General features: G+C 36.2%; 1 protein-coding gene across 7 annotated transcripts in view; it reads right to left on the reverse strand.

The window, feature by feature from the left end:
- Nucleotides 1-21,560, reverse strand: part of PPFIA2 (PTPRF interacting protein alpha 2) — a 264,534-nt gene that overhangs the window by 27,502 nt on the left and 215,472 nt on the right. For 6 of the 7 annotated variants that reach the window (XM_062491235.1, XM_062491236.1, XM_062491231.1 and 3 more), the window contains 11 exons: nt 21,449-21,532; nt 20,958-21,089; nt 19,959-20,021; nt 17,916-18,007; nt 15,414-15,549; nt 14,730-14,950; nt 12,123-12,360; nt 9,537-9,566; nt 8,507-8,637; nt 7,838-7,992; nt 3,439-3,532 (listed from right to left, as the gene is read on the reverse strand). In XM_062491235.1, coding sequence (XP_062347219.1) covers nt 3,439-3,532; nt 7,838-7,992; nt 8,507-8,637; nt 9,537-9,566; nt 12,123-12,360; nt 14,730-14,950; nt 15,414-15,549; nt 17,916-18,007; nt 19,959-20,021; nt 20,958-21,089; nt 21,449-21,532 — 1,376 coding nt within the window. Of the gene's footprint in view, nt 1-3,438; nt 3,533-7,837; nt 7,993-8,506; nt 8,638-9,536; nt 9,567-12,122; nt 12,361-14,729; nt 14,951-15,413; nt 15,550-17,915; nt 18,008-19,953; nt 20,022-20,957; nt 21,090-21,448; nt 21,533-21,560 lie in introns of all 7 variants that reach the window. The other variant, XM_062491234.1, reaches the window with a different exon arrangement.

Here is a 21,560-nt window from a genome sequence, read left to right on the forward strand (position 1 = left end):
GTATCTTTTATACAAGAAGCAGGGAAATCCTGAAATTTTGGTTAATGACACTATAATCACCAGAGAGAGAATTGGTCTCCAGAATCACCATATTAGAATTAGAAATATAGCATTTTAAGTATTTCTCAGTTAAGTGATATAAGGGATATAATTTTAATTATAATCATAATTATATATATAATAATTTATACAATATAATTAATAATATTGTATATTTCTGTAATTATTAAATTATTTGCTTATACAATATATATTTATATTATAATTTTAAGGAATCTGTCCTTTCATAATGACTTCTACCCAAACTTAATTAAAGCTAATAGCATCTGGTGAGGACCACAACTACAATCACAGTACTCACATGTTGATCACGGTCAGTATTCACATGTTGATCACAGTGATGAACCTGACCTCTGTTTCATAGCAAGGGAGAATCCTTGCTTTCCTGCACCAGAACCATGGCTCAGCTCAGATACTTGCGGAGCTGTTGACAGGGCTGAGCACCTTTTCACCTAACTTGCATGTGTCAAAGAGAAACACAATTTCAGAATGTGGTATTTATTATACCTGCTTTATAGAAAAGAAAATTGTCTCTGACATCACTGTTTCAAGTATTTTTGTATTGTTGGGGTGTTTTGTTGCAGAGTTTTTTTGGAGGTTGTTTTTGGTTTTGTGTGCTTTGGCATTGGTTTTAATTTTTTAAAGGGGGTGACAAAGTCAGCATAAGTAAATTCTTTCAGACCTTAGATGTAATACAAAGCAGCACTTCTCAGTTTTAGCCTACCCTTTACCTATCCTATTGGTGGATTTGGCTCTCTTGGGCTTTTATGTCCTGATCCAAGTCAGTCAGAAATGCTTACAAGGTGCTCTGCTCTGTGTTCCAGCGACTGTGCTCACTGTCTTTGCAGGGTTTGTAGAGCAGTTTTGTTTAGCAGGAACAGGAATCAACCACTTGGACTGAAATCATACTGCTGTAGATCTCACTGCTACACCACGGGCTAGGAAATGACCCTCGGACTTCTCTTCTTATGTCTTGTAAAAACCTCCCACACATCCCCACCACCATTAATGTTATATAACATAGTATCCTCATTTGCACTACACAGTTCAGTAACCTTGCACCCACCTTGCGTGTGGCAAGGATACTTCCAGAGGGAATTAGGCATTGTTAAGGCCTGGTACAAAGGAATGCAACCTACTGCAACAAACTCTTAATTTAAATTACTTTCTGTACTGTCTCAATTTAATATTTTCTAAGGTAAGACACGCAAATAAATGACTGATATTCAAGAACCATCTGGACACAAGGCTGTGCTGTGTGCTCTGGGATGACCCTGCTTGAGCAGGGGGCTTGGACCAGATTGCCCCCTGTGATCCCTTCCAACCTGACCCATTCTGTGATGTTGTGAACACATTTCTTACAAGGAGGTGTTAATTCTCTCACACTCTACTGACATCTTGGCACCCTAACACCTACCATAATTCAGCAGGATCTCCTGTATATCTCTGACACAATAGGTTACATTTTTTCCTATATTAGGGTTCCTCTAAAACTATATAACATATACATACATATATATGTAAAATAGCAATGCATGTTAACCTTTCTGCAGTTCTGAGGATTCTAAAGTGAGAAATTATGAAGTCAGGTAACCCTAAAAGAACGGGGAAAAAATCAAATTTCTTTACAAGATAGTTGTAGAACATATATTTTGGATAAATAATATACACTTCAGACTAATAGAATAGTCATGGTCACAAAGGAAAGATCTCTTTCCTTCCAACAGAAGGAAGGGCACTCTGATTACATTTAATCCATAAAGAACCAAGGACAGACAGACACAGGAGAAAAAAAGGAAAGATTTGAAAAGCAGAAAGCATGGGATTGTGTGAGATTGGACAGAAATTTAATAACATATTATCTGCACATCCATTATTTACAGAACCAGAACTTGGTAGACAATCTATTGATGAAATAGTCATGTCATGTTTGCAGCTGTGTGTGCCAAGTCTTATGTCATTTTATCCAGTTTAAAGAACTAACACATAAGAAAGTGAATGTAATTCATCCCTTCAAAATAATTTCAACACAGTGGTACATTCAGCCCTCAGAACTTGAAAGTATATTGGGACTTAAAAGAAAAAGGCTGCTGATAATTAAATTATATTCTTTACAAATGGTAATGGTGGCCTCAAAGACTTAGGAAAATAAAAGCCTGGTAACATAATCTACATCCACACATTTTGAAAAATACTGACTAGGGATTGAAATGTACAGGTAAGAAATACAGGGACAAGACTCATCAACTGTAACATCCCTGTGAACATTATCGTGAGTTTCTTAATTGAATTTAAAACATTTCTTCTCTTTCAGCTAGCACAGTGACTACTCTATCTTTAATTGCTACATTGAGGCTGATTTAAACAGAATCCTTGCATTTGTGCATTACATGGATGTCTACATTTAATGTTATATTTCATCAAGTGCTAGACAGGAAAGTAGTGATCAAAAATATTCAATACAAAAATTTAAAGAGAAACTCAAACCTTATCCCTAGATTCTTTGGATTAGAATTTCAAAACTTCTCTTGAAACTCAACAAAGGAATGTTAAAAGAGTGAGAAATACCTGAAAACCCAGAACATTTTAAAAATTAGGCTTTCAGAAGCCAAATAATAGCATTAAAGTTAATGGCATGGATGAAAAATAAACCTATTTATTTACACAATGAATTTTCGAAGTAATTTTTAAAGTACCATCTTTTCTCTGACACCCTCTAATTACCCTGGGAGTACAATGCTGCCAAGAGGTTTCTTTTATGTTTGCAGCCTTACTTTATTAATTCTTCATAGCTCCTGGCAGCTGCTAGGAGTCGGTGTAATGTTTTTACAAGGAGGTGCATGAAAGACAGCATTAAATTATTATACAATTGATGCAAACAAAAAGCTAGGTTGCTTTTTGCCTGCATTTGCTAACAGGCAAAAAGAAAGTGAAGCTGCTAGGGTTTATGGGGAACAATTGACATCTAGAAACAGAAATAACACTGTTCACTAGATAATACAAAAAAGCTTTTTCACCCTTTTGAAAAAGAAAATCTACATAGGGAGTCATTAAATACGTAGGGTTTTTTTAAAGAATTGCACAGAAGGCAAAAAGCACAGGATTAATGACAAGGTGAAATGGAAAAATGTCTCTCATAAACTTATGTTCTTTCACAAATGAAATAATACTGTGTAATTGACAGACTGAATATTTTCCTCTGTATTTATATGCAGCTTAAAAAAATTTTACACAGGAAAGAAACACCACTACTAAAATGCCATAGTAGATGGTCTTGATTCTCATCCCACATTTGAGTAAAACAAACAAAAAAAAAACCCCAAAAAACTGGCATTTGAATCAAGTTTCAGCCAAAAATCATGTAAAAGCAGTACTCACTTTTTCTTTAGTCTTCTGTCCTTTTCTGCTTGTGTTCCAAGTTTTCCTAATCCCAGAGATTCCTGAGCTGCTGCCTCTGTTTCCATGTAACCTCCTGGAACATAAAACAAACCAAACCCCCACCATATTTTCCCTTCTCTCACTTCCTGTTGTTCCCCTCCTCAACCCTGTTATTCCCCTCCCACCCACCATCATAATCTATATTTGCTTCCTTAAGATGTGATATCTGGTGTTTGTGGAGAGCATTTATCACCTGCAGAAGTAAATTCTGACAAGAATTTACTACATGGGAAAGAGTAGTAAAGGAAAAAAAATGTTTTCCCCTCCTTGTGTTTAGCAGAAATGTATGACAAGAGCAGCCTTATCTCCTTTGCCTGTTTTTCTTTGCCTAAGACTCATTCTCGTGGCTCTAAGTAAGCAATGTTCTCACCACTTTTTAATCTTAGTTGAGAAATGTACAGATGGAATTGCATTCTCTGGAACTGTCTCTCTGCTATTGCCATAATACACCATCACCTAATGCAGTAGTGCTAGTCTTCATTTTGCTTTCATAGAGAGTCTTAGATGTCATTATCCCTGCAAATTCCCAGAGATGACAGAAAGAATCTGTCAGAGAAGTAAAAAGCCTCCTACATTTCACTGGAGGTGTCTTGTAGGCACCTAAATCCTGACAAAGTCAAGGGAACTTGAATGACTTACACAGAGTGATGAAGGAAGCATGCAGTAAGCACGGACATGCGACCAAAATAAAATAATTGTATAATCTAAGGGCATGACTGATATGATCCACGTGGCTGCTGTCATGACTTTCCTAGTGCAGAAGTGGAAAATGGCCTGACTTCATCGCTGCCCTGATTCAAGAAGAGGGATCCTGCTCATGGAGCTCAGTAGAGTCCCTGGCTCTGACCTCACACTGTCCTCTCACTCCCACTTGTATGTGCACAGACAGAGGCACTGCAGCACTCCTCTGAAGGCTGCCTTCCTCCTGTGCTCCAGTTTGGAAGGTGTGTAACTGGCACAAGAAAAAAGACATCAGTATGGTAAAATGCTGATGCTTGACTCCATTTCAACATAGCTATTTCTTATTTCACAGCTAATGGATAGTGAACAATTGTATAACGGACACTGGAACAATAAAAAAGAAAAAATAAATAAAAATATTTCTGTTCTGGTATGTTGATTTTAATAATAAAATAATTCATAAGTGTTATGTACTGAAATAGCACCACAGGCTTTTACAAATCAGATTTACATGAACCTCAAGCAAGTGAGAACAAAACCTACTGCTGCATCATGTCTACGACTAACATAGAAAAGCTTGGGTTTAAGCTGTTCTTTTAAAGCAGGTACTGTTCTAACATTCTTTTTTGTCTAGATAGATTTTTACTTTATTAAAAGAGGACACTACTTCTGCGAGTCTCATAACGAGAATGATGCAAAAGCATCTCACAAATGCAGATAACATGAACGTACACTTTACTTCACCTGCCTGTCCAAGTCTCATAGAATCTCATTAAATGCTACTTGCTCACTCTGGATTATGTTTTTCATTCAGCAACCAGTCGATATACCACACCCTTCTTGAGAGAGCAGCTCTCAGTATGTTGGAAAGAGATGGGATGAGGGCAGTGCAATGAGGGTTTGTTACAGGTTGGAGAGTAGTTTGGACATAATACATTTTTCCATTCTCCAAATACGTCTGGCCTTCAAATAACTGAGGGTACCTTCTATTGGACGTGGCCACAATAAATACTTCCTAACAAGCTGACCTTTCCATTTGCCACGCAGATCAGCTTGCTTGGACACCTCTAAAAATGCCTGGAATGTATTGTTTGTTTTCACGTCTAGAGTATTTAAAATGCAACATGAGAGGAATACAAAAGTGTTTAATGTGGTGTTTGTCAAATGAGAGAAGACTGGAAAAGAAGGAAAGAAAAAAAGAAGGAAAGAAAATGCACTTGAGCTCCCTGCAGCATTCTTTTTTCCTTCTCCAAAAACGTAGAGAAAACTTGAATAATCTAGGAATCTTGAATCTCAATTCAAGAAAAGGTCTCCTAAGGCATGAATTTGGCATGCAACAATAATGCTACTGGTTTAGCAGAGAAGGTAAAATTATCAAATAATAAAATAACAAAATTCTGGCAAGTTTAGGAGTTGAAAAGGTATAATTTCAGAGTTTTGCAAGGATCACAGAGCAAGGAAATATTTTGGGCAATAGCATAGCTCTGTTGAAGTTAGTAATACAAATCTGCAGGTTTCAATACTGTCTCTCAAATAAGAGTATATAAATATGTGCTTTTGAAGAAAAGGTATTTTCCATATTAAAAAACGTGAGAAGGACATGCCTATATTAAATTAGAGTGATTAAGTAAGGAAATTAATTACATTGTTTTATTAATTTTTCAATATAAATTGAGGTTATGAAAGCCATACAAATATTTTGCAGGTCTGTAGTGATAGGACTTGTTTTATAAATTTTTGTGATGTAGTGTCTTACCACAAATAGAACTCCTAATTATATAGCTGTACAGATAACACATTTGTTGTGAAACTGAGTCAAGTACTACCATGACTGCTCTTTTAAAAATTTCATTGTCCGTTGCAATTCAGGATAGTCTATGATTCTATGATGCTGCCATTGAATGAAAATGACCACTCAATAAATGCTTTTCTTTTGATATGTAAAAAATTAAGATGAGGAAAAATTACCTGTCATTCATCTGCTCAGTATCTTATTAATTTCTGAAAAATATTTTCCTCCTACCTTTTGATTAGATAACAGTCTTAGTATTGATTTTATACCTGCTAGTAAACCTAGTTGGCTTAATTAAAATCTGCATTATATCAAAATTTTGCTCTTGAATTAAGGAATGGAAGTCACAAAAATTTCATATAATTGTAAATCACTAATATATTTTAGCAATTTCATGACCTAGTATGGGGAATTACAAATGCACTTTATCAAATTCCTTGTATGTATTATTAATCATAGTGGGTTTTAGGAAATTAATCTGTTGCCAGATTTCATTGCTCCTGAGAGTCTTTGAATCTGTTATTTCATTTCTGTTCCAAAGAACTGCAGGGAAGACCAACACATTTATTGCATCTTTGTCCTCCATGTTCCTGACTTACAGAGAAATTGTAGATTATTGTGCATAAACCATCATTATCAATAAAAAGGGTTATATGGAATGCAATTGTGAATTAATAAAGTCTAACTTTAGATGCAGTCTAAAGTTATAAAATTAGCCATCAATGCAGATGGTGGCATACAGGTGTATTTCAAAAAGTCATTTATAGGTTCTTATTTAAAAGACTGAAGAAATCAGTTTTATTCTTTCCATAGTGGAAAAATAATAAGGGGGGGATGTGGCTTCAGATAGCAATTAGAAAGAAGGTAGGTTTTTTTTTTCCAAGAACACATGGTTTTCACAGGTAGAAAGGAGAAAGGTTGGAGTATAAATGAAGAGTACTCAGTTTTTCAGTTTTACTCTGATCTTTTGACCTTAGTATTGTCTTTTTAAAAATTCTTTACTATTTTAGCAATGGGTTTGTTAGTTGTGATAAGGACACATTGCAATAAAAACGTAGGGTTTTAATTTCAGGCTTATGCTTGCCGCTTAAATGTTTACTGCAAGGCCTTAAAGTTCTTTTACAGGTGTGACATGGTCACCATGGCAGTAAAATTTACTGCCTCACAAATTTGTATTATGTTGCACCTGCATGACTAGGAAAGAGTCAGTATTTCAGTTTTATTGACACTTTCATTTCAATTTGATACTTATACTGGCATGTGTCCATATAGACATATCCTGTAGAAATAGACAGAGGATAATTCTTTCCATGAATGAAATAGAATGAAATAGTCTTGGCAAGGAAAAGGGCAGAAGAAGTAGGAAGAAAGCTAAGCACTGCTGTGAGCAGCATAACTGTAAAAAGAAAGTGTTATCCTGAGGACATTCAGCTATAGGCACTAGAGGGCATCTATTGACACACTGAAATCTGAAAAGCAACTACACTTAGTTGCAAGGAACTTCTGTATGTCATAAGTACACCACTTACAACCATTTATTGCTTATTAACTTCTCACCTCCTCTTTATGTAGTTATTCAAAAATTCAGTGTAACCATTTCTACCCTAATTCAACAGACCGTTGAAGCATCAGGTTCAGTGAAGAAGCTGACTCAGTAATTTGTGCCCCAAAGTCTCCTTTCATTTACACTACAGTCATGGCAAATTCTTGACAAATATAATTGCTGATGACAATGAAATTTAATGGGAAAGTTGCACCAGGCAAAACAGAAAATATAGAGAACTGGAAACTGAAAAAAGAGCAAAATTAAAAATGGAAAAATGGCAGTGAAATGGTGACCATAGCTTGTTACCACTATGTCCTTACTGAGCTGTCCAAGTCGAGCCTTCTCTTTTTTACCAAACAATCGTCCTATTGAAGATTTGATTCCTTTCTTCTTGGGAGCTTTGTGCAGGGAGTCCTGACTGCTGCTGACACTGCCAAGACCAATGCTTTCAGGCTCCAGTGAAGCAGGCAAACTACTGCAAAATGATAATAAAGAAATAGAATAGATAACATGTCAACATTTTTTATTTTCTTCTGAGCAGCTCTGCAAATAAATTAATTGATGGTAATTTAGTAATGATCTCCTGACAAGTGAAACAATCACATCTTTATATTATTTGGCACCCTATAGAGCAACAGAAGACCACACCTTCTCTGTCAGGCAAGGCTGAAAATAAGTATATTTACTTTGCTAAGAACAATTTATAAAAATACAGTAGTCGGCATTCTGATTTTATTTCTAGGATTTGTAGCACTGCTACTTCCAGTAGTCATCAAAACTGTACCTCAAAACAGAAGTACCCAGCATGTACTTTAGCATTTATAAATATTTGCAGGGTCATTGCAACAGACAGTTGGTAAGATTTTTTTCTCTCATGACATGAGAAACATGGCAGAAATCCGGTCATTTTGGAATAGTTAAACAACACAATTTAAGACAATAATATGTGGTAAACTCTGAAGTACAGCTCCATGTTACAAACATCTTACCTTCTGGCATCATTGTGATACGAAGAAGGAAGGGTATGAGTCATCCTGATGGCTCTGGGTGTTGGAGGAGGAGAAGTTTCACATTTAATTGTGGCTTTATCTTCACGCCCATCTTCTTCAACTACTGCAATCTGTGGGAGAGACACTCCAATGAGAGCGTATTAGCTTTTCAAGAGTGTTTAAACACATGCTGCATGGAATTTTCAATGAACTGAAGCATGTAAGATTTCAAGTACAAATTTTTTAGCAAATTGTAAGGGTTCTTCTTCTTTTGAAATATGCTATTGGGAAAACAATTGCCTAAATATAGCAGCTTAAAACATATATTTAAAAGAAATGAGATTATGCTTGTAGAAGAACTTCATTCCTTTTATGCTAAAGAGGCTGGGGAATGAAACATATAGATTGTCTTCATCTAGCTGTAAGTGGGTCCCTTGCATTAAACAGGATTATTCAGGTGAATTAAGTTTCTCAGGGATGTAAGATAAAGGTGAATACTGGCATAAACCTGCCCACTGCCTACACAGTGTGTTACCAGAATAGGCTGTATTCTTGACAGTAAGCATGGACAAAAAGAAATTTTGTCAGAGCATATAGTGGTTTATCTTAAATGCCATCTTCTGCCATGGCATTTCATCATCAGTGCCAGTTCTGTAAACAACTTTGTACTGCTCCAGAAGATTTCAAGGAATCTGTCTGCAGCTCCTCCAGTAAGAAGAATGGCTGAAATACATTTGAAAGTAATTATTTTGTGCCCATACTTCTTTAAAAATAAATATTCCTTTAAGTTTGTGCTGTTGAGGCTGCTACTCCAAGATATCACTGATGGGCCTTGATTCTGTGGCTTAGCTGTGACCCTTGGAAGCCATTCCAGATAGTATTAAAATGATTTTGTTCAGGCATTGAATGAAGAGGAGATGAGGGGATGCAGTTGCTGGCAACAAACCCCAGTAAAGATTTAGTTATCTAAAAAGTAGAGAAATAATGATAAATCTGCTCTCCCAAACTTTAAAAAACCCAAGTATCATACCTTTCTCCGATGCTTCCTTAGGTCACTTGGCTTAGATTGGTAACAAAAGCAGAAACAACATAAAAATAATGATTAATAAATATTATTGAAGCATAAAAAATGCTGAACATTTGTTGTTCTCACAGTTATGAAGTGAGAAGCAAAGATTAATTTATCACTCTCCATATTATATGCTAATTATACACTTGATGTAGTAATGTAAAATAACCCCTGAAAAAGATGCCATTCTGGGAAAGTAGGTTTGGGTATTCTTCCTAAAGTTAGAACTCTCCTTCAATTTTTCATAAATTTAGCAAAGAATTGGACATTTCAAGCCTAAGTAGCGCATTATATTTTTTGAGTTTTCATATAAGTACTTACATTATTGCCAACAAAGATTTTTTTTTAACGAATATATTGGTGTCCCACCAAATAATACCACATATAATTGCCAAATACCATGCCTGAAAAAAATGACAGGCGTTTTCAGGAAATGAATACATATTCACCTATCTTCTGCAGTACATTACTTGGCAGCAGCAGACTGCTAGAATGGATCTTTTTCAACCCCCTTTGTATTTTTATTTTTTGTAGATGTCTCATTTATTTAAGGAAAACAGAAGACACTTTGTAGAATTTATTTACTGCATAGACCTGGACTGTGGAAACACATGTGGTCCTGCTTCTCCAGCCAACCAACACAGGGTCATTTGGAATTTGAGCTCCAGAGATCAGAGTTCTACAAACCTCTTCCCAGCTCAAAGTTTCACTAAGAGGATATCTGACAGACTTGTGTCTCTTCCCAGCCAGCAAGGAAGTGATATTGAACACCAAACTCCAGCTGACACAGTGGAGGGCAGAAGTGTCCTGAAATGTTTGATGAAGGTGAGCAAAGCTGTGGGCTGTGCTGCTGAGCAAACTATGGGGGGAAGATTCTACTGCTTATGGTAAGCCAAGAGTTCAACTGCAAGTCAGACAGACAAATCCATCTGCATTTTAGCACGGTTAGAGCTGGATGCCTGTGAGACCATGGCAACCTGAATTGCAGAGGCTATGCTGTCATTTAATGTTTGAATTTGATGAACCTACTGACCCAAAGCTGCAGTTTTGCAGTCCAAGCAGCCAGGCAGTGCAGGTATCTGCTGGTGGGACAGTTCAACCATTGCCATTTACCTGCAGCCAGGCTGCATATTTGGAATGGTCAGGGAAAGGGAACCAGACTGTGCACTTGGGAAGGTGCTGCTTTGGTGAAGAAGGTGGCAGCACAGCAGCCTGCACACTCACCTCCTCCGCAATGACCTGTGCAGCCAACATTTTCATTTCTGCTGTTCAGCAGTGGGAATTGGGGCAGCAAAGAATAAGTTACGACTGCCTGCCTGGACCTCCTCCCTGCTGACCTCAGATCCCAAGGCGGCAGCAAACACCATACTAACTGGGAGGAGCAGAGGTGGGTATGAGTAGTTGTCCGTTCCCAGGAAAAGGGAATAATTGGCTAGATGATCATCAGCAAAAGCTCCTACTCCCAGCTGAGAAGAATGAACAGCCAGGCTTCATATCCAGCTGCTCTTAGCAACCTTTTCTTTTTGGAAGGGCTCCACAGGGAACCAGTTCTACTGTTTCCCAGGAATGGACCACAAGGGGACATTGGTGACATTATCAGAGAAAATCAAATAAGAAATGGGCTTATGCATACCCTGTTCTACTCCCTGCATGAGATCAGCAGAATGGGATGCTTTGATTCTCTCCTAATATTTAAAGGGATTAATTCATCCTGGTTCCAAACTGGTTGGTAGCTCACACTGACCACTGAAGCCTGCATCTGTACTCAGATCAGTATCAGAGTTGTACATCCTAAATATGTTGACGCTTACTACCTTCAGATATTTGACAGATACATGGCTTCTTTTTGTCTAGCATCAAAATTAAATCCCCTTCCTAATTGAACCAGACATTTTTGAATATGTCCTCAAAGATACAGCAAGGTTAGAAATTATTTGCACAGTAATTTCGTGGTGGCTTGACGTCTATATGTGAGCCACTTGTAATGCTGAAATATATAAGTTAAATGAATTACTGGAAACCAAAGAACTTATTTCATTGTGCATGATATACGGTCATGAAGTAGGCATAAAAATTCTGCAAGTATAAAAGAGCATACCAAATACAAAAGTATATACAAATGATCACATATAAGAAGTAGTAAAATGTCTTAATGTCTTCTAGACATTTCCTGGAAGTTTAAACTCAGCAATAGTTCCACAGACTATTGTTTAATAACTGTATCACTTAAGAACTTTCCATTAGTAAACATTTTTTATGTACAAGTAACTTCAGTGATAAATTCTGTTTCTTATAAATTCCATAGCCTGTGTGCTGAAGGCCTTCAGTAATCCTATCACTATCTCCCTAGTGAATCATGCAATGCTCAAAACCACTATAACAAAGCCCAAACACACCGAATTTCTACGTTCTAGAGAATTTGCTACCTGTATGGATGATGAAGATGTGAATGAAGAATTAGAGCGATGAGTCAGTCATACAGTGAAAAGATTAAGCACTTAATACAAGAAATATCACATCAAATGCTGCCATCATAAGGTTTCTTACCAGTGTCATAACCCCCATTCTGTCCATCTCCCTGGCTGGACTGCGAGGGGTGAGTTTGGGAGTTGAGTGTCCGCTGGGAGGAGATGAGCTTGCAAGTGATGATGCTGTCACTGAGCCAGTAATGGAGGTACCTTGGTGGGCTCTAGCTAGATTTAAGCCTTCCAGACTCACACTGGCCACTCTGTTCTCTATCTCTTCAGCACGCAATTCTGTTGACTCTTTCTCTTCTTGGATTAACCTTATTAAGTAAAAGAAGAATGTTCTTGTTGTATTTGTCTCTTCATATTCCCAGAACAAAATCAGAAACCATTTCATTTCAAATGAGATTTGAAAGTAAGAGGAAACAAAGATGAATATCACAGATAACTAAACAATATCCTTTTCCAACATAATTTTCCTAATCACTAGTTATCAAAATATTTTTCTCAACGCCTTCATCCTGAAAACCTGTTTGAAGAATGTGTCCAACAGCAAGACATGATGTATGACATTTCAGGAATATTGCTTCCTTTGCAAAGGAGCTAGAATCACGCAGGGGGCTTAACAATCCAATTTACCACAGATAACTACTTCCAAGCTTACATTGGCTTAATCTAATTACCTTTTGCTAAATCACAAAGTTAAGAGTCAAATGAAATTGGACCTTTAAGAAGGGAATTGCTGAAGAAATCCATATTAATAAAACAAGAGAGCATGCAAAACAAATTGTCTGTTTTACCCCTACAATTTGATGAAAAAATGATTGCTGTTTCTAAAGCCCTGTGTTTTTAGGTGAATTGCATTAAAATCATAATATATTAAAAATAGAAACCTAAAAGCTCCTGTGCTGTGATAAATCTTATTCCCTAACATCCATTTCAGAATTTGCATAAAATATCTACAGTTCTTTGTGAAAAAATGTATGGAAAAAACTTAAAGACCAATAATATTTTGAAAGGGAATTATAACCATGTTTTTCATATTAGTAATCCAATTCCTGAATCATCTTGTATAATAAAACAAATCTACAGCAAAATAATTTTTTAATCTTTTCTTATATCTCAAAAAGTTTGATAAACCCTTATAATGTTTGTCAATTACAAAAAAAAAAAAAAAGAAAACATGAAATGTAGTACAAAATTACGTACCTGGTCTTTTAATAATATTTGCTATGATAATAAAAGCCTATACTTCAGTACAAGATTAGCAGCTGAAGAAATAGACTACTCTCAGTAGACTTCCAGTAAAAATGGTTGTCTAAATAGTGCTCCCTTGATTCCCTTTTGAGGTAAAACTGTACCTAACATCTGAGTCAAGACCCTGGGTTAAGCATAACAGTGATCTGATTCAGGGTGGCACAAATAAATATCCCACTATGTCACCTACAAGTACTGATCCTTGCGAAAACCATTTACTGTATTACTTGTTGAACTGACAAAAGACTAGTATTGTTTAAAAACAAATATAAATGTTGCATCTACAGTTTCCTGAACTGGCCATAGTGCAGACTTCTTCATAATAACAGAAAATATGGATAAGGTTCCTTCTTTTATGTACACTGTTTTAAGGGGAATTAACATCCCAACACCAAAATATCTCTTTGACTCTGTGTTTTGACAGGTGTAGGAAAAGCTTTGAGAAAAAAGTGTAATCCTAGCTGAATAAACGCATTCTGGGACAGCAAAAAAAAATGTAAAGCTCTAGATTTATAATAAAAGGCTTTTCCTGGAACAGAAAAATTACTCAAATTCTATATATTACAACAGAGTTCTCCCTTTAAATTTACCTTGATCAGAGAATGATTGTCTTTTGCCAAATCAGTCTGTCTTGTTTTGGTTATATTTTTAATCACATTATTTCTGTTTCTACTATCACCAGAAAGTCCCTTACACATTTACTAACATTTCCTTCATCTCCTTCTAGGAATGCAGTCACTAATGAGAGGAAGTTTTTCACACATAAAGTTGTTTTCAAAGCTGTCCTTAGTGAAAAACATGTAAGAATGCTTTAAGCATAAAATACAGTTTCATTTATAACAATCACTTAATTAAAACATGTCATTTGATTCTCTACCACTCTATTAAATTTGCACAGATATTAATAAGGTATATTCTATTCATTACCCATTTCCAAACACTATAATCCAGCTTGGAACATGAAGAATCATATTGTGTTTACAGAGAAAATCAAAATCATATCTTAGAAAACATGGGGATAATTGCCAGGAGAAAACATGAGGAACACTGAAATAAAATATTTCTGCTAGGAGGCTGTTACTGAGCAAGTAGAGTCATGCATAACAGTGAAAAAAAAAATCTTGAAAAGAGGACTGTGAACAGCAATCTGTGAAATCTGCCATGTGTTAGCCTCCCCTAAGTTACTTCTCTTCAACTGGCCAACAGTTCTTCACTTGAAATGTTTTTTGAAAGAAATTTCTATGGTTAGGAAAGAAGTACTCAGTTGTTATCTTCACACAATCAATACTCTTCTCTGGAAGGCAGGCACATTATCAATCCTCTAAATGAACAAGTTGTTTCCTAACTGCCATGAATGGTACCTGAACTCAAGCACTACAGGAAGCTTGAAGCTGTAACTGTAAATGCATTGCAGCTGGTTCAGGCTACGTACCTGATTTCTTTATTGATTGCATCTAGCTGCTCCTGAAGCATCATGGCCAGAGTCTGGGCGTCGGAATGGCCACTTGGTGACAGCAGGTCCATGGAGCTGAACAGTGTTTCTCTATCATCATCATCGATGTCCGACATCTCAGTGTCACTCTCAAATGGATGACTGCTCAGAACACCGATCTGCTGCGTCCTGTTCCACTCGTGATCGCCAAGTGATTTCACCTGAGTTGGAATTCGGACATTCAAGGCTTACGTCAGAGAAAATTGCAAGGTCAAACTCCAAAAAGATGGGAAAGCAACTAACATTTCAAAATACTTACTCAATTATTAGCACTTAATTTATACTCGCATTACGACAATAGCATAAAGTACTTTCCCATAACCATAATTTAGGTACGCAATTACTACAAGGAAAATTTAGACCAAAAAAACCACTCTGGAAAGACAAATAATCAAGTATGTCTGAACTTTGATGTCTAAACATCAACATTTTTTTGCCGTCACTTTGTACAATGGTTCCCTGATGAGGTATGCTCTCTGGGTTGGGTTTTCTTGTTTGGTGGGTTGTTTTTACTGCTGTTGTTTTCTTCCTGGAAGAAAACTCCACAAACTGTAAGGTTAGCATAAGCCTCAAATGCATTCTCTCTCTTATCAGGGAATATATGAGAAAAAATTGGGGGTTAACCTTTGGTTCATCTCTGCGTACTCCCATCCGGCCTCTCCTAGGTCGCCTTATCACTTTAGTTGACCGATAGTCAGACTGGCTATCAACCAGTGAGCCCACTGAGTACCTCAGCTCTGTTGATGTGTCCAGATGAGGTCTATAAACAGAATTACATAAGTGGACCAAGACAGTAATAGGAACAACAACAATAATCCGATGACTTTCAATCTAGAAACTCCGATTTTTTTTCCAAACAAACCTTTATGTATCACATAATAAATGTGAAAACCACAGCAAAAAATGTAATTTAAAAGTGAAAAATTGAAATAATTGTATAAGAAAACTTAGGAAGAAACCAAATAAAAAAACCCTCTGTTTTTTAAAAATTAAAGCTATGCACAGAAAAAGTTATCATCCAAAACTTTAACAAGAAAAAGCACATTTCAGGATAATTAGAACTGGCAGCTGAGTGTATTATCCTATATATTCATAAATATGCCTGAGGTTACTCTCAGCATATTACGTGTTCATGAGTGAGCATATTGATTAAAGTTTTCTTGCTGTAAGTCTGTGCTCTATGTTATGAAAATATTAGTGAACTGACCTGTGATATTTAACATTGTTTAGGAATTACTAATCTTTATTTGACGACACTTTCTGTGCCTTAAGCCAAATTTTTCCTATAGCCCTGGTAAGTCTTGGGATATTGCGGTGAGGTTTATACAGGATGACTTCAGCATCACTTCTTGTTTTCAAACAGTGGTCCATGACCTCTTTGTCCTTAGCCAAACAGCAGCACCAAAAGTTCACTGCATAGTGCAATAAAAAGCATCCTAAACATGGCCTGCGGAACTAAGGTGGAAGAGCAAAGGCTCCATGCACCACTTGAGAATTCAACCAAAGAAGTAGAGACCTGAATAATTTCTGTTTCTTAACACATCAGCAAGCTCCACATAAAAATATGTGAATAGCATGATCACAGTAAAAAAATGAAATGTAACAAAAAAAAAAAAAAAAAACCCATAGGGAAGTGATTAATTTTATCTTCTGTGTACAATAATTGTCGCAATAGAACTTTGTTCTCATAATCAATAATATTGGGCAGTTGTGAAGCAAGTGGGCAGGAAAATAGAAACAGGTTCCAGGTTCCATTCTCTAGCTGTAGATATTTATCTGCTGATCAGCTTCATTATTTTCCTGAAAGCACAAACTCCAGCCAATGCAGAATTGAATACAGGCTGAGAAGGGGAGATATTTAATGTTCAGAGCTTGCTGTGCCTGAGAGAGCTGGGTGCTTCCTGAGGTGAGGTTACATAAGGGAGAGTATACTGTTGAATACTGTATACTGCTGAATTCCCAAGATACTTACATAGCTTATCAAGTTCAAACAGCCCTTTGACAAGGGCTGATAAACTCCTGTTTACAGAGAACAAGCTAATGATATTCATCTACCCAGCAAGAAAAGCTGCTGTTCACCAAGGATGGCTCGTCCAAAACCAAAGCTGCTGTTGCAGCAGCTCAGCAGCCTGTGTCCCTGCAAGCACTTTGAAGAAAAATATGTTGTGTGCCTGCAGTCACATTGTCGAGGGAACAAAAATTCAAAAAGCTAAAAGCTAAAAGCACCAATTTATCCTTCTCTACATATAGAAAAATATTATTCCAATAAATAATAAAAGGTTGAGGGAGAAACCGTGTCCAAGATGAGCAAAACTGTGAGCAAGATGTCAGAGAACATCAATGGGCAGGCATTAGCTGATGGAAAAAACCCAACCTATTGAACAGGAGTAACTTTAGATGAATACAGTGCTCCCGATTTAGTCTTGGAGCTTTGTCTGGCAGGTGTGCTGTCAGGTTTTAAAATTAAGATGTTGCTTATTATGAAAACAGCACATGGGCACACAAGTATCAATAAAGCAACAATTTAATCTCAAGAGACTCTTTGAAGCAAGAAGGACTTTCCAGTATGATAAATATTTTCAGCTGTTAGTGGTTATTTTTATGGCATTTGTCTCACTATTCTTCTCATACTGATTTTCCATCAAAAAGAGGTACAATGTTAATGTTTGATTATGATGTTTTCAGGTCTCTCTGAATAATATTTTCACATTTAGCTGAAGTTCTGTGGTCTTTTACTAAATGCTATGTACAGCTGAGTTATGCCTTGCTAAGAAAGAAAAAGAAAGATACAATTTGTAGAATAAATACGATCATAAATATGCTGATCAGTTTCAGCATTAAAGAGAATTGTTTCTTATTTAAGACTTGAGAAAAAAAGTTGTGTATTTGGATATACTTTTGAAAGCATTTCATAATTTAAAAGACTCATTAATCTCTGTAGTATTTCAGTGTATACTCACTGATAGAAGGCCCTGTCTACCTATGAAAAAAAATGAAAAGCAACAGTAATAATAACTGCACAGATTTTACATTTTGATTTGAGCACGTCCCTGCTATAAATGCTTGCCATTTACATTTATGTCTATTTCAACTTAAAGTGAGATAACTTTTGTCATAAAACATTACCTTGACAAGGTGGGCTCAATTAAAGAACCTGTCCTCAGTTTCATTTGATCCAGTTCAGACCTCAGTTTCTCAATTTCTTCGGCAAGTCTTTCCTGGAAACAAGAAGAGTAAGACATACTTGTGATACAAAATACATTTATTTTATGAGATATTGTTCTTGTAAAGTTAAACTAGTAAGCAAAGCTATACTGAACATAACACTAACTATAAGAAAAGAAAGCTCATTTAAGTCTCACTTCTGCTAACAAGATGTACTCATCAAGAGGAGGTGGTACAGCACTCTGGTGTTTTACCAAGGCCTGGAAGTATTGGAAGGACTAGTTTGTCCTTTTTTCCTACTATAAAGCTAGGCACAGTTCACTGTGGGACTCACCACCTGCCCTGTGGAGAGCAAGATTAACAGATGATCTCCAGGATCATCTTTTCCACCCTACATGATTTTGTTACACTGTAGGATTGCATACTGGCCTTCATATTTACTGACAGAGACACAGAGAGAACTGTGTTTTAGATGACTCAAACTGCAGCTATGTGTCCTGCTTTTGTTGAGTTGATGTGACTCGAGTACGAGGTGCTGCTGGAAAAAAATGACAATTTGCCACAAAATTGGATTTTTGGAACTAACTTTAAAACCCCACTATTTACAGCTACCACTGGGGGGAACAGGGCTCTTACCAAATTTGACCAATAATTGTTATCTACTAATAAAGTGAAATCAAGGAATTTTAAAACAAATTAAGATCAAACATGGTATGAATATATAACACCGCTCTTCCTAGAGTTTAAAATGTTCAGTACTGAAAGAGGCTCAGAAGGATAAGTATCATCTATATCTATCTATATCCATAAATAATGTATCTATAAATAATATTATCTATAAATAATACCAGTTTCAGTGAGTATTATTGCTGAATTATTTATATAAATTACTGAAATAGTATTATTTTTAAAATATTTCTTGATTGAACAGAATTACTGCGATGACTGATACTCTAACACTTGTTAGTTACTTAGAGATTATCAGTATCTGATATTATGTCCATCTATTTGAAATTGCTTCATCAGTTTCTGCATCGAAGTGGAACAAATAATCCCTTCAAAGAGGAACACTTAGAAGCTCTGGGATCAGAACATGTAGTGACAGGACAAGAGATAATGGCTTTAAAATGAAAGAGGGTAGGTTTTGGATATCAAGAAGAAATTCTTTATGGTGAGGGTGGTGAGGCACTGGAAAAGGTTGTCCTTTTGGGTACTTTAATTTTGCTGCCTTTCTCTACATGTAGATGAAAATGTCTCTAAATGTAGATGAGAAGTAAATTTTTTTAACAGATACCTCTTTTGTTATTTTTCTCAAAGATCTTTATTTTTTATGCCACATGATACAGTTATATTAGTATAGAATGGAGGTGTAATTTGAAAATTCTATACAATTGCTTTTACAGGGATTTAATGCATTGCAAAAACACTTCTGTGAATCTGAGTGCAAATACATTTGTGCCTCCTACTGCACTCAAGGCAGTAATAATTTCAAAATAAAGTCCTGATATCTAGGATTGGAAGAAATATTTATAACCAATTTGACTGATTCACTAAACAGCATTAGGGGTTATTTTGCAAGGAATGATGAAAGGTCACTTTAGCTATATTTAGCATAAAGCCACTACACTTGTTAAGAAGAATTGCATCAAATAAAAAAATTGAATTCTTCACTATGAAAGTGCAACCAGTTATGCACACATCTCTGTTAAATAGGACTTTTTGAGAATTAAAACTGATAGAAGAAAAACCCCTGAGCCAGTGAAATCAATATGAATCTTGGTATTGACTTCCTGAGGCTAGGATATCAACCATGAACTTAGCTCAGAACAGCTGTCAGAGACCTTCTAAGGCTATTTATTGCATCTAGGTGATTAAAGGAATTCCCATTTGAGTCAGGAAGATTTTTCATGATAGATGGATAATTAATATTTCATATAAATATTTCCAAATAATAATTCTACATATTTTGATAAAACCAGATAAAATCATAGTATATTACAGTACCTTATCATGCAGGGACTCTTCCAGATTTTTCCTGAAACTTTCAGATTCTTGAATCAACACATTCTAAAAATATAAAGAAGAGAAAAAATAAGCAAGAAAGAAGTTAGAGAGATGTTAATGTATCAGCTATCACTATATACATGTACAAGTTTGCAAAGTTCATATATGTTGGACTTCAAAATTAAAATTCTTTAATGCTTCAGTTGGATTATATTCTAAATTTTAAATGCGGCAAGAATTCAAACATGTAGGAGCATGTGTCTTCTAGATCAGCAAAAACTTTGCATCTTGGTTCAACTGAGCAACTGCCTCATTCTTACACAACCAATTCTCCCAACTTCTTTTGGCAAGCCTATTTCTCGCTGTGTACCACATCTTGTTTAAATGATATAAACCAGAAGTACATCATCTGAGAAGTTCTAAAATACTCTTCTGAAAACACTGTAAGATTCTCCTCAGATCACACAGAAGGTGAATAAGTAGAAGAGGGAGGGATTAAAGAGGGCAAATGCAAAGGTCAGTGGCTTTGAATTTTGCAGGACCACATTGTCTCGTCATGAAAAATCTGTAAATAACTCTCCCTGTCCAAGGCTAGATGCTCCCTCTCCTGTGCTGACAAAATTTTACTCATCCCAGAGGAAGCGAGATGAAATCAGCAGGTCAAAACACTGAAAAACAACACATCTAATCCTGGTCATTCCTCTGTTCTCATCCACTTTCTCTCACTGCCTCGTGCAGCTCGTCACACACTGGTGCTTTCCAGGGTCTTCATCAGGCACTTGGCTGATAAGCACATGACTCAAAATATTCAATATATTTGCAGCACTTTTGGGAAGACACTTGAGCCCACTCTTCAGTTAAATTGAATGTAAAAGTTGGATCACGTTTGTGTAATATTTGGTAACACAAAAGCAAGGCATGACGCCTCCATCCTGATAAAAGTAGAACATATGGGAAATCTTTATTAAACTAAACTTTATACTGCTGTTTGTACTGTACCTTTTCTTCAAGTGCTGCCATTCTCTCTTTCAAGTGTAGTTGCAGACGCTCATTGGATTCTGTCAAAAGTCTGTCTACAGTATCTGATAATCTTTTGTTGTGCTCCTCATTCATTTTTTCTCTTTGCCTTGCCTTTAATGTAGAATAGACAAGACAGATTGGTAGGGTCCAAAATTAACCAGCACAGATTTGTATCATTAAAAAAAAAATTAAAAACCGAAAGGTAACTGTGACCATCTAGAAGAATTCCACAGGAAATGTAATTACTGTTACTGATTAATGCACATCCATTTATGTAACAGCAGAACGTTTTCAACTCTGCAACTGGATGTAAATCGACGTATTAAGATGGTGAAGTAAAGTAGGAAGATGCTGCTATCACTCCTACAAACAAAACATTTACAATTAGGTAGTTTTGGGTGCTGAAGTACATAATGTAGCACTATACTGGCAAATGAGAAGTGCACAGAAGTTGTTTGCAATCCACATACTCTTTGAAGTTCTTGATTCTTCTCTTCAAGTTGAGCTTCTAAGTGTCTCATACGTTCCTCAATATTTCCATGCCTTTCTTCTGCCTGTAAAAAAATAGAAAGACTCTTTCTG

This window comes from Cinclus cinclus, chromosome 4 (assembly GCF_963662255.1).
Source record: "Cinclus cinclus chromosome 4, bCinCin1.1, whole genome shotgun sequence".
Lineage (NCBI taxonomy): Eukaryota > Metazoa > Chordata > Aves > Passeriformes > Cinclidae > Cinclus > Cinclus cinclus.